Raw genomic sequence first — 13,837 nt, 5'->3', positions numbered from 1 at the left:
CTAAAAAATCCAACATGTAAACGTGTCAAAAATGCAAGCTTTTTTTATAGCGCTTTTTAAACTACAGCTGAACTGACGCTTCTTTTTTTTACACGACGCGTTTTAAAACACGCACGTGTAAAGAAAACACATCGTATGTACAAATGGCATCATTTTTTTTTAATAAGAATATTTAACACAAGGACTGGAGAACATTGCATAGCAACAACTAATGTGAAGGTGAACCACAGCTCTGTGTTTAGGATTATGTAATGTGGTTGTTATCTTGCTAGGAGAAGCTATATGCATTAGTGGCTAAAAAATTCTCTAGGTATAGATAGTACTGTCTCCTTGTCTCTCCATTTAAATCATGTAGGTACAGATTGTACTGCTTCCCTGTCTCTCCCTATAAATGATGTAGGCACAGATAGTACTGCCTCTCCATATAAATTATGTAGGCACAGATAGTACTGCCTAACCGTATAAATGATGTAGGTCTGGATAGTACTTTCTCTCCATATAAATGTTGTAGGCACAGATAGTACTGCCTTACCGTATAAATGATGTAGGTCTGGATAGTACTTTCTCTCCATAGAAATGATGTAGGCACAGATAGTACTGTCTCCGTATAAATGATGTAGGCACAGATAGTACTGTCTCTCCGTATAAATGATTTAGGCACAGATACTACTGTCTCTCCGTATAAATGATGTAGGCACATATAGTACTGTGTCTCCATATAAATGATGGATGTAGGGACAGATAGTACTGCCTAACCGTATAAATGATGTAGGTCTGGATAGTACTTTCTCTCCACATAAATGATGTAGGCACAGATAGTACTGCCTTACCGTATAAATCATGTAGGTCTGGATAGTACTTTCTCTCCATAGAAATGATGTAGGCACAGATAGTACTGTCTCCGTATAAATGATGTAGGCACAGATAGTACTGTCTCTCCGTATAAATGATGTAGGCACATATAGTACTGTGTCTCCATATAAATGATGTAGGCACAGATAGTACTGCCTAACCGTATAAATGATGTAGGTCTGGATAGTACTTTCTCTCCATATAAATGATGTAGGCACAGATAGTACTGCCTTACCGTATAAATGATGTAGGTCTGGATAGTACTTTCTCTCCATATAAATGATGTAGGCACAGATAGTACTGTCTCCGTATAAATTATGTAGGTCTGGATAGTACTTTCTCTCCATATAAATGATGTAGGCACAGATAGTACTGCCTTACCGTATAAATGATGTAGGTCTGGATAGTACTTTCTCTCCATATAAATGATGTAGGCACAGATAGTACTGTCTCCGTATAAATGATGTAGGCACAGATAGTACTGTCTCTCCGTATAAATGATGTAGGCACAGATACTACTGTCTCTCCGTATAAATGATGTAGGCACAAATAGTACTGTGTCTCCGTATAAATGATGTAGGCACAGATAGTACTGTGTCTCTGTATAAATGATGTAGGCACAGATAGTACTGTGTCTCCGTATGAATGATGTAGGCACAGATAGTATTGTGTCTCCGTATAAATGATGTAGGCACAGATAGTACTGTGTCTCTGTATAAATGATGTAGGCACAGATAGTACTGTGTCTCCGCATAGATACTATGGTCTCTCGATATAAACGATGTAGGCAGAGATAGTACTATCTCCATCCGTAAAGGATGAAAGTACAGAGAAGGCTCTTTTCTGGTCTGCCAATGAAGCAGAAAAATAGAATTCAATGCTGTGACAGAGCCGTCACAAGAATTTTATGCTGCAGGCTGCGCTAATTTTTCCGACATTTTTGTTGGAATCTGTGATGAGGCCACTAACGGAGTCTCCAACACAGCCTAAATCTGTACGGTCTCCTCTTACTCTCTATAAATTATATAGACACAGCTAGTATTGCCACCTTGTCCTCCTCTGTAAACAATGTAGAACTTGATAGTACTGTCTCCCTGTCTCTCCCTATTAATAATGTATGTACAGATAGTACTGCCTCCCTGTTTCTCACTATTAATAATGTAGGTACAGATAGTACTGCCTCCCTGTTTCTCACTATTAATAATGTAGGTACAGATAGTACTGTCTCCCTGTTTCTCCCTATTAATAATGTAGGTACAGATAGTACTAACACCTTGTCTCTCCCTATAGATGATGTAGGTAAAGATATACAGCCTCCATGTCTCTCCCTATAAATGATGTAAGCCTGGACAGTACTGTTTCCCAGTCTAATTACTAATTTGGAAGAGAAAGAAGGTTGGCACTGCCCCCAATGCATGGAAAAACACAGACTCTGCGTATAGAAGCTGTGTGGATCAAAACACGTGGAAATACAGCTGTCAAAATGTTGCCCGCGGGGTGCTCATCGGTAGAAAACAGCACATCTGTAAAACTTGATTTGTAGAAAGTAGAAAATACGAGGCACTCACCGCAGTGGCAATAAAAGGTTTATTGAAGATGATCTCGGTCTGTTATAATGTGGAAGATGCCAACGACCGTTTCACGCGATCAACTTCAATAAACCTTTTATTGCCACTGCGGTGAGTGCCTCGTATTTTCTACTTTCTACAAAACAGTTTCCCAGTCTCCCTCCATAAATGATGAAGGTACAGATAGTACTGCCTCCCTGTCTCTCCATATAAATGACATAGGCACGAACAGTACTGCCTTCATCTCTCCCTGTAAATGATGTAGGTACAGATAGTACTGCCTCCCTGTCTCTCTTTGTAAATCATGTAGGCACTGATAATACTGTCTCCCTGTCTCTCTAGAAATATTGCAGGTACAGATACTACTGTCTCCCTGTCTCTTTCTATAAATGATTCAGGCATAGATAGTATTGCCCCCTGTTGCTCTCCATACAGGCTATAGACATAGATAGTACTGCCTCCCTTTCTCTCCCTGCAATCATGTAGGAACAAATAGTACTGGCCGTGTAATGTCGGGCCGTCTAAGGCTGGGTTCACACGAGCATGTTACGTCCGTAAAGGACGGAACGTATTTCGGCCGCAAGTCCAGGACCGAACACACTGCAGGGAGACAGGCTCCTAGCATCATAGTTATGTACGATGCTAGGAGTCCCTGCCTCTCCGTGGAACTACTGTCCCGTACTGAAAACATGATTACAGTACTGGACAGTTGTCCTGCAGAGAGGCAGGGACTCCTAGCATCGTACATAACTATGATGCTAGGAGCCCGGCTCCCTGCAGTGTGTTCGGTCCGGGACTTGCGGCCGAAATACGTTCCGTCCTTTACGGACGTAAAATGCTCGTGTGAACCCAGCCTAATAGTACCCTTAGAGTAAGAACATGGTCATTAGAGGGACACTAGGAGGTGAAGGGAAAGACAAGGAAGGAAAAGAAAGGAAGGCAGGAGAACAGATGAAGAAAGTTGTGGGAAAAAAATGAAAGGAACGGGAGGAAAATGGAAAGCTCAAAAAGGACAAAAATCAAGATGGGATTATAGGCCAGAAGATGACAGCCCGATATCTGGACCTGTGTCGATAGCTCTAGCGCAGCTTTAATGTGACATTTTCAATCACTGTTGGGGATATAGAAAATACTCTCATTATCTATCCACTAAAATTCCCTTTTTCTCTCCACGTGACCATTTGAGACATTAAACGTTTTAATCTAAGAGGATAGTAATTACACAAGTCAACGAGGCCGAGACATTGGATGCTCTGCTGTCAATATTGTTCCTTCATAATTACATTACAGGAAGGAGCCAATTAAACATTCAATTAATAAAACATTCAAACTGTAGTCAGGTCTTTTGGGATATGTGATTGCCACTAAACCAAACATCACTCATATATTTTTCTTTTAGACTTTATGTGCTGTAATAAAATATTTAGATTGGACTGGTTTCAAATAGCTGCTCTACGATAAATACTTCAAGACAGTCTTACATAAAAAAGCAAAACTTTGACTCTTGACCACAAGAATAGTGTAGCAAGCAGAGTTATTCTTCTTGTCCAAACGCTGGAAACCTTGATGGAACCCCCGATGAACCCTATTATAAGACAAAGGGGTTCATCAGTTGCTGTGGGGATTGCTAGGGAATCTCCTTTTTTAAGAAACCCTTTAAAAACATATATCCCGCTCATGGGAGCTGAACTTCTGAATCCTTAGAGTCACTAAGGGTAACTAAACTTTAAAAAAACTTTTGACATGTCAGTGACATGTCAGAAGTTTTGATCGGTGGGGATCCGAGCACCAAGACCCTCACTCATCACGAAAACGAAGCGGCAGAAGCGCTCAGTCGTTTCTCGGAAAGCCGAGTGAGCGGTATATGGACTAATAGACTTTCTATTGGGCCCGTATACCGCACCGAGGAAAGCCAATCAGAAACTAACTGGAACAGCGCTCACCCGACCGCTTCTGTCGCTTTGTTTTAGCGATCGGTGGGGGTCTCAGTGCTCGGACCCCCAGTGATCAAAACTTCTGACATGTCACTATGACACGTCTATAGTTTTTTAAATAAAATTAGTTACACTTTAATGCCTTTGTTACTTTGTAACCAATTTTATGTATTGCTTTAAAGCATTTAAAATAAAAATCGTTTTGTGCCTACAGCTCCTGCTGGATCAGACACAGGGTTTGTTTGTAGTCTCTAACCATAGATACACATAGGTATGCTAAGGAGCTGTATACGCAAAACAGTAGGATATTTTTAATCAAGACTATTAACAAAGTTGCTTTATATTTTATTTTAACTGCATTGAAGCAATAAATAAAATGGTTGCAAATATGGACATCTCCGTCAAAGGAAAAACAGAAGCCACTTAGAAAAATGACCAATTTGCAGCTACTGCATCAGCTCCGTCCAGTTCATCTACATATGAATGTATTTTTTCCATAGGGGGGGTGATAGGATAAACACATGACATACAACCTTTGGCACAGCTTACATCCTGGGAAACAAAGGGATTCTTGTATACTTCAATTACAGAAATCAAAAGGCTTTTGGGTGCTCCTCATTGACTTTACATATTTGGCATATCCCATTGAACTCATTGGAGTCCACCAAGAATCTTGTATCTTCACAACTTAAGTTTATAAAAACTTTTACTGTTATTCACACATATGTATGTATGTATGGTTGACAACAGAGACCAGTAGACTGCAATTAACTCCACAGCACATATATATGAGAGATATGATGTTCAGTGTTCATATAATACTTGTTTTCCTACAGAACTTTTTGAGACAGACTGAGTCTTCCAGCTTGAGAGCCATGTGTGTAATCTTCGGCTAGATCATGTATCTAATAAATGCGATTGCGTATTATAAAGGGGTTCTCGGCTTTCAGCAATCCTTTTTAGTTACAACGGCTCTGTGAAAATAAGTTGATCACAGGGTGTTCAGCTGCTGGGACCCTCAGCAATCAACTGTAATCTATGGGAAAATATGGCAACAAGTGTTCAATTCCGCTGCAGCACCACCACAGGAGAAATGAAGCATTACACAGTGCTTATTGAAATCAATGGGCTGTCCATGTAATGCATGTACGTGCTGGGTCCTCCGAAGCAAGAGATGCTCTTTGCAGTAACTTTCAAATGGAAAAACTTGGGTTATCTAAACCAGACGAACCCTTTTACTTTCGATTTTTGTAAATAACAAAAGTTTTAAAAATCTGTGCTAAATCCTGTTAAATGTGAATCTATATTTATTCTACTAAATTAAAGTTGTTTCAAGGTTCATAGCTTTGAAACATTCATACAAGTCAAATAATAAAACTTCAAGTGGATAAGACGTTCACTTACCAATTACCAGTATAATTTTTGGATGTGGTCTTGAGGGGTCGAAAACTTCATACTCTTCAATCAGTTCAGCCGTCTCGGAGAGGTCAGTGTCACTTTCTATGGAGAACTGGTGGATAGGCGGCAGCCGGTCATATCGCCGATAAGGAAAATTACAACTTTCTGGCAACACTAAGGAAAGAGAAAAAAAAGAATGAGCATATAAATGGCCCATACACACAAACATGTGATTACAAAACAGTTCTATGTAAAATAACCTCAATATACAAGGGCATTCTCTCTGGCTGGAGAAAAAACAAAGTTCAATCTCGAAATGAGGAAAGGCTTCTTTACTGTAAGAGCTGTGAAACTGTGGAAAGGCCGTGTTTAGATGTGACGGATTTGTTGTGGATTTCACAACAAGAATTAAATCTCAGCAAAATCCACCTGTAACTTCTTTGTAACATCCATGGCCGCGGACCGTCGGGATTACTCACCCCTCGACGGCCGTAGCCATGTTCTGGTGAGCTCTGGCCCGCATTTCCTCCCCAGGAGACGCCAGCGCTCCACTCTGCTGTGTCCCGTAGGGTGCGCGCGCACGCTCGCGCCTGGCCTTAAAGAGCCAGTACGCGCACATGTAAAACATTAGTGATTAGCCCATGATCACCCTGGACTATTAGAAGGGCCCTGCCCCTTTACTCATCGCCTGAGCGTTGTTGTGTTTTCCTATGTTAGTCTTGCAAATAGTCCCTTAGTGTTATCCTGTTCCCAGTGTTCCCATTCCTGCTACCTGTATCCTGTGCTACCGTTGTTCCTGTGCCTTAGAAGTTGGAGTCGTGTTGTGCCTTCGGTCACGCCTGCTGTGTTACACCACGCCTGGTGTCATCTGCCATGCTTTGCATCATCTGCCATCTGAAGTTCCATCTGTGCTTAGCCACTGCGACTGTTTAGACTATTCAGGTACCCTTGTGCTGTACTTTGTATTTATTGGTTATTCTGATGTTGGCCAGCTGCCTCCCCGCTACGGCGGTGCGGCCTAGTGGGTCCACATACCCACAGATCGTGACAATCTTGAAGTCAGGAAGGAACTTTTTCCCCTTTTACAGCAGATAATATTACAATATTATATTACTTACCATTTCTGAAAAACGATCTTCGTGCTTGTCCACCATTGAGCGGAGGTAAATTTCTTTTGTCTGGTCCTACAAACGTGTCCCACTTTACTTTTTCGGATCCTCCCAATTCCCTCACTTTTTGTAGACAGTTTTCCAAGTAATCCACAGGATCATCTGGTCTGTAATACATCAATCCATTCAGAAGCCCCTGAAATATTGAGATAAGATATTCAGTGTCAATACAATTTATTTTTATATGCATTCATTTTAATCTGCAAGTGTTACCGTCTACATGTTATTCTACAGGATGAGATAATGTGGTTATAACGCAGTCGAAAAATGTCTCTTTACATTGATGGGATTTACAATATGAGGTGAAAATTATTATAAAAGGATGATTTCCATAATATTCACGGTGAAGAAATGTTTGCAAGAATATTATTCAGTGGCTCAAAAGCACTGAACAGATATGCCATTAAATGCGTTCTGTACCTTTAAAATTGATAACATATCGCTGAGATATGGCATCAATGGATAATTGGTGGGGGTCAGCTCAAAACTGGTGACAGCAAAAAAAAAATTTGTGGGGTCCTCCTCCCCAGTAACAGTGTCATATAATGAGTGGGCAACTTATGCTGGACATAACATTAGATAAGCGTCAGCAGATCCTGCTAATGTTAACAGGATCTGACAACAATCTAAATGTGTACGAGGGCAGCCCCGCTGTCTTTCAGTTGGGGAGACAAGGTTTGGCATATTGGATTTTAACATTCTGCAGCTACGTACGCTCCTTTGCCTATGGCAATAAAAGGGTCTACCGTATTGGCAGTTGTACCTGGTACTGCAGCTCAATCTCATTATAAATGAGACTGAGCTGCAGTACCAGGCACAGCCACATTAGTATGTATGGCGCTCTATAAACAATAAAGGGGTAGCGGCTCATGCTTTGTTCATACTGCTGATCTGCAGGGGTCTCTGGGATCGTACCACCACCAGTTAAACATTGATGACATATGAATGCAACATTTTGTATGATCCCTTTAAACATGGACGCTCGTCCAACAGATTTCTTCTCGTTAGCAGTGACTAGCATGTCTTGCCACTGGGAGTGCCTGGTCAAGGCTTAAGGGAACTGGGTGGTGCAGTCCCCTAGGTGGTAAAAGCACTGGGGCGGCAATAGTCCTTTAATGTAATCTGGCACCGGCTGAAACTCCCAGCAATCATGAAAATAATTGCGTCTATTGGTTTTAAATAGGACCTCTCCGCACTCCTGATTTATCTGTTTTAATAAATACTTACATAAAGTAACACTGATGGAGCGCCTTCTCTTAGAACTCCATGTTGTGCCGCTCCTGTTATTCCTCCTGGAAATGTAGGAATACATTTACAGCTGGGCGTTACCATTTCCCTTGTCAATGGGGCGTGATCCTACACACTCTGACATTGTCCAATGAGTGCTGACAAAGTCAGTGTATAGTGACATGCCCCACTAACAAGAAAAATGGTAACGCCCAGTTGGCAATTTAATAATACGTTACCAGGAGTAATGACAGAGGGACGGCACAACGTAAAGTTCTAAGAGAAGGTGCTTCAGCATTGTTACTTCATGGGGAATGCATTTTTTTTTGTAATTTAAGTGAAAAATTTCTTTACAACCAGTGTGTAATAAATAAAAAAAAACCTGTGTTAAAAGGGGAATGGCGGCCCATTAGCTAGCATTCTTCACATCTAAGTGGAAAAGATTAGGAATAAAAAAACAACTTAAAGAATACCCATCACCAAAATGCGTTTTTTTATGTTATAAAACCATTTATTTTAGTACACTTTAATAAATATATGCTGCACTATTATATTATATCCAGAAACAGTGCCACATCTGTCCACGGGTTGTGTCTGGTATTGCAGCTCAGCTCTATTGAAGTGAATTGAACTGCGCTACAATACCACACACAACCTGTGGACAGGTGGGGTGCTTTTTATTTTTTTTAAAAAAGCAGTCATGTTTTTCTAATCCTGGACAAGTTCCTCAAGTACATTTATTAGGGGTTTTGCCTCTGACGAGCTGTGGAAAATGTGTGTAGGGACCCCCTCTCAATATTTGTAAGAAGGGAAATTGGGAGCAGGGTCTCGAGCACACGAGCTAATCACCTCATAGTACGGCATAGGTAGTCACATATTAATCAGACTAGTGATGGGTGTTCAGGAGTTAAATGGGTTGTTTGGGCATGGGGCGGTTTTTCATACTAATGACCTATCCCTAAAATAGGTCATCAATATATGATCGATGGGGGTCCGACAACCAAACCCTGCGCCGATCAGCTGTTCCGGCTGCCTCCAGGCACCGGATGTTATGCACTGTATTCAGTGTTCGGTGCAGGAAGCAGATGGCTCCGGTCACATTATAGCGGCCGTGCTGGATTACTGCAGCTCTGCTCCTATTCACTTGAATAGAAGCAGAGCTGCAGTACTGCAGCTGGCCGCTATAGGCTATGTTCACACGGAGTATTTTGGGGGAAGAATATCTGCCTCAAAGTTCCAAACGGAATTTTGAGGCAGATATTCCTCCCCCAAAATACTCCGTGTGAACAGCAATTATCGCGCCGTTTTTCGCCCGCGGCCATTGAGCGCCGCGGGCATAAAACACGCTTTCTCCTGCCTCCCATTGAAGTCAATGGGAGGTCGGAGGCGGAAGCGCCCGAAGATAGGGCATGTCGCTTCTTTTTCCCGCGAGGCAGTTTTACTGCTCGCGGGAAAAAGACGCCGACGCCTCCCATTGAAATCAATGGGAGGCGTTCTCGGGCCGTTTCTGCCGAGTTTTGCGACGCGGTTTCCGCGTCAAAAAACTCGGCAAAAGACCCCGTGTGAACCCCCCCATAATGTGACCGGAGCCATCTGCTTCCGGCACGGGCACGGACATCCGATGCCCGGAGCGGATTGGTGCAGGGTCCAGGTGCCGGACCCCCACTGATCATATACTGATGACCTGCACCACTACGGAGTCAAACCCACACTGCGTTCGGGTGGAGGAATGCCATATTTCCCAAAAACTTGCGCTCTTCTGCTTTAAATATCTGCCCCCCCCTACATCTGTCAATCAAATGACTTAACTTCCTGTCTGAGTGACCACTGAGTCTCGCTCACTAATAGATCTAAGCGTCGTAGTCACAGACCGTAATACAAACAGATTGGGGATACACGTCAAGATTTTTAGTATTACCGCAACCCGAATTCTGTGTTTTCCAGCCTTATTTTAGCTACTGTCAGGGAAATCATCCGCAACTTTTTTTCCATAACGAAACATTGGGGTCCTGTTGCGATATCTCATAATTTTGTAGCTCTAGCCATAATGGCATGGAAGAGGAGACCAGAGCAAGGAAGCTTTATCCATGAAGCCGGAAGATCATATTAGTATTCAGTGTTGATCGTCATGGGGGCGGGACTGTGACAACCTGTCATTTACTACCATGCACGAGAGAGTGGTTGTCAACTGATAAATAAAAGGGGAATTTAGCAATACACTTAGTTGCAGAATAACGTCAAGTGTAAAGCAATACATTTACGTATTTAGGGTGGAGATCCCTTATAATAATTAGAATAAAAATAACTGTATTCGCCTTCCTCGAAATTCTCACATATAAATCCTTGTACTATTGTAACGTCTTATGTTTCACTACTTCTTTCTTCCTAATTAACAGTTTTGCCCGTATTTCCAGTGTAGGTTCACATGACACGTCCTCACCTCCTCTTCTCCTGAACGCTTCGGCATTCCATGATCATTAGCTCCTTCACCTCCGCGCAATAATTACAAGTGACAATCCTCACATATTATCTGTGTCGCTCAGTCTCTGTTGTGTTGGTAACCATCATCTGCCCGTCCTTTCTCCTCGTCTACACAATGCCAGACTGATAACATAACCAACTAGACTAGAACCTCAGCACAAAAAAAGGACAGAAAACCACAGTAAAGCTACGTCACTATCACACAAAAGAACAATATAGCAGGAACCGCGCCGAAGTAATGCCGGAGTACTGTCAGGCCTAATTACCAAAACCCAACTCAGAATTTAAAGGGTGTTTACAGGTTTTAAGAATAGGTTATATGGACTTAAAATAGAATAATAAAAATAATAATAACTTCGGAATATATTCATTTTACTAATTCCATTCCCATGCTGCTGCCTTTGAAATGAACGTCGTGATGTCATATGACCGTGGTGATCAGCGATTGGTCCAGAGTCCATGTCACATGATGGCGACTGACTGCTGCGGCCATGCTAGGATTGCATTCGCTCATGCACATGGCCAAATTATGTTTTTGTATAAGCTCCATGTTATACAGAGCCATTATACAGCACCATAGAAGTCTATGGACACCTACTATACGTCTGTATAAAATCAGAGGTGGCGCACTCCATTATACGCCATATTATGGCAGCATACTCTCCTAGAAGCATTGGCAAAATACAGTCCCATACAGTCATAGGGACTGTATGCTGCTGTACAGGCCTAACATGAAAGAAAAATAAACTTTTGGAATAACCTTACCTTTCCTGCCACGCTGTTTAAAAAGTAACATGATATCGTATGACAACGGTGGCCAGCGATTGGTACATAGGGACATGTAGAACGGTGGCGATTGGTTAGTGAAGTCATCTGACATCGTTATGGATGATCAGGTTTATTTCTACGCTACAAGGTTTGGGGTGGAGAATGGCGCTGCGGGAACAGATTGGGAATGGTAAAGTAAGTATATTCTGAAGTGTATTCTTTTTATATTTGAATCCTGGTTATAGCCCTTTAAGGACGCAGGTCATTTTGGCCTTCAGGATGCAAATCATTTTTCCGTTTTTGCCTCACTGCATTCTAAGAGACATACCTTTTTTATTTTTTCGCTGACGTTGCTGTGCGAGGTCTTGCTTTTTGCATTTGGATGTATTTTTTTTTAATAAAATTTTTGGTACATAAAAATTTGCGTTCAATTTATATAAACTTTTCCTTAAGAAGACTTCTCCAAAAATTTGCTTACGCCATTGCTTGTTCTATTTTTTTTCCCGTCGTTCTCCAAACCTCCTAAATTGTTTTTTATGACCTTTATTTAAATATATATTTTTAAAATGTATTATTTTATTATAATTAATCTTTTTTTTTTTGTCCCACAACAGCTAGGATCTGGGTTTTCTCCGATCCTGGCCGTTGGGGCGGGGTGGTGGCTGACAATCGCAGCCTGATGATTACCTTGGCACCACTGCTGTACCCCTGCGATCACATTGCCAAAGCTGTAAGGCTCTGGGAGTTAAGTGCTATACATACCTTTACGGCGCAGGGCTAGAAGGGGTTAATTAATACAATGTACAAGGAAAAACTGCCATAAAATGCCCCTGTGTGAATGTAGCCTAAGACCCCATGCACACGACCGTAAAAAAACTCAGTTTTTTAAAATGGACCCATTCACTTTCATTGAACGCGGACACCTTTCCGTAGCGCTACAGATGGGTGTCCGTGCTGTAGAAATGTTCCGAAAATTATGCAACATGTCCGTTCTTTTGTATTTTGCGGGCCGTGCTCCCATACTTTGTATGGGAGCATGGCCCGAAAATGCGGGTGGCAGTGGACGGCCGGCCGTGCCCGCAATCGGGGCCGTGATTGCGGGCAAAGTCGTGTGCATGGGGCCTTAGTTCTCATGTACACAACCCTATTATAGATCCGTGGTTTACAGATTCATACTATGGCATCCATAGACTGCTATGAGCCCATACTGGATTTCCATATGACTCCAATTTCCTACAGAATCCATAAGAACAAATAATTTTATTGGATGCCATATTACAAAGTTATTCTCCTCTAGAGGAATTGCATCATGGGGCTGTATGGAGGCACAATATGGCGGCACACAGTTTGCTTACGTTCCATAAAAACCATAGGGACTTTGTGGGGCGCTACACAGGCTCCGTGGGCATAGATTTGCCATGTGCATAAAGCCTTAGCCTCAGTTTATATCTTTTCCTGCAATGGTAATTCTAGTTTGTAATGCGATTTTGCAGGTATATACTTTGTAACTGCACAGATTCTATGTATTTGCAGAATTTTAACATTATGCGGCTTTTTACATATATTTAGAGCTAAGTGACCTTGGGTACGTGATTGTGAATTTGCCTGGTCTAGGTTGACCATGTGCAGATGAGACACAGCGTTGTGGATAAGGTATTCCAACGCACTTCATAAAGTGAGGAGCACATATCTATGTTGGCATTTCTGGGTTAGCTGGTGGCTGTAGAGCATAAAAAGGCAATAAAAACATGCCGTAGGGATGACCCAATTACTATGTATAAATACAAACAAGGTCAATACAGAGATCTGTCTAATGATTTTTCATATAACCAGGACTATAACAATAAGGCATCCACAACATCCCCATAGAAAGGGATTCTTCACGGTATTCGCTGTGTAACTATAAAAACATCTGCCAATAGAAGAGGTGATAGTTCATTTAAGTAGTTGTATATGTAGTTTGAATCTTGAAAAACTTTGTAAATCCTTTGCTTTACTTTTTGTACTGATTTTGAGCTACATGATATTTTTTTCTCTATTCACATCCAGAGCTGCATTCCGAATTCTGCTGGTAAAAGTTTATTGTTTATCTAAACCCCCTCAATAAATAATTGAGACACTTTTCAAATAAATTGCTTATCTTGTACTGACCATTAGTTACAGCCTGTATTATAGTACAGAGCTGCATTCACAATTCTGCTGGCTTCAGAGCGGAAATCACTTCGTTGGAGAATAAAGGCACTTTTGCAAAACCTACAAACTTTAAAATAAGTGCCCAATATTAAACACCATTTTATTTTTATGTTTTTTTTTATTAATCTACATACAGTAGGTCAAAATTCGGTGCTGGTTAGTTTATCGATATGTAATTTTATAGTGAATGGAGCTCCCCGCATAGAGAGAGTTAAATGTTAAAATCCTGGTTACCTGCAGTTACCAC

The 13,837-nt window shown here is 41.5% G+C and overlaps 1 protein-coding gene across 1 annotated transcript in view; it reads right to left on the bottom strand.

Moving 5' to 3' along the window:
• Positions 1-13,837, bottom strand: part of AK5 (adenylate kinase 5) — a 164,973-nt gene that overhangs the window by 142,578 nt on the left and 8,558 nt on the right. Inside the window, exons 2-3 of the mRNA XM_075832866.1 lie at positions 6,871-7,057; positions 5,759-5,926 (exon numbers count right to left, since the gene is read on the bottom strand). Coding sequence (XP_075688981.1) covers positions 5,759-5,926; positions 6,871-7,057 — 355 coding nt within the window. The remainder of the gene's footprint in view (positions 1-5,758; positions 5,927-6,870; positions 7,058-13,837) is intronic.

This window comes from Rhinoderma darwinii, chromosome 7 (genome assembly GCF_050947455.1).
Source record: "Rhinoderma darwinii isolate aRhiDar2 chromosome 7, aRhiDar2.hap1, whole genome shotgun sequence".
Taxonomy (NCBI): domain Eukaryota; kingdom Metazoa; phylum Chordata; class Amphibia; order Anura; family Rhinodermatidae; genus Rhinoderma; species Rhinoderma darwinii.
The sequence above is the reverse complement of the archived record's forward strand: the minus strand, read 5'-3'. Positions and strand labels throughout refer to the sequence as shown.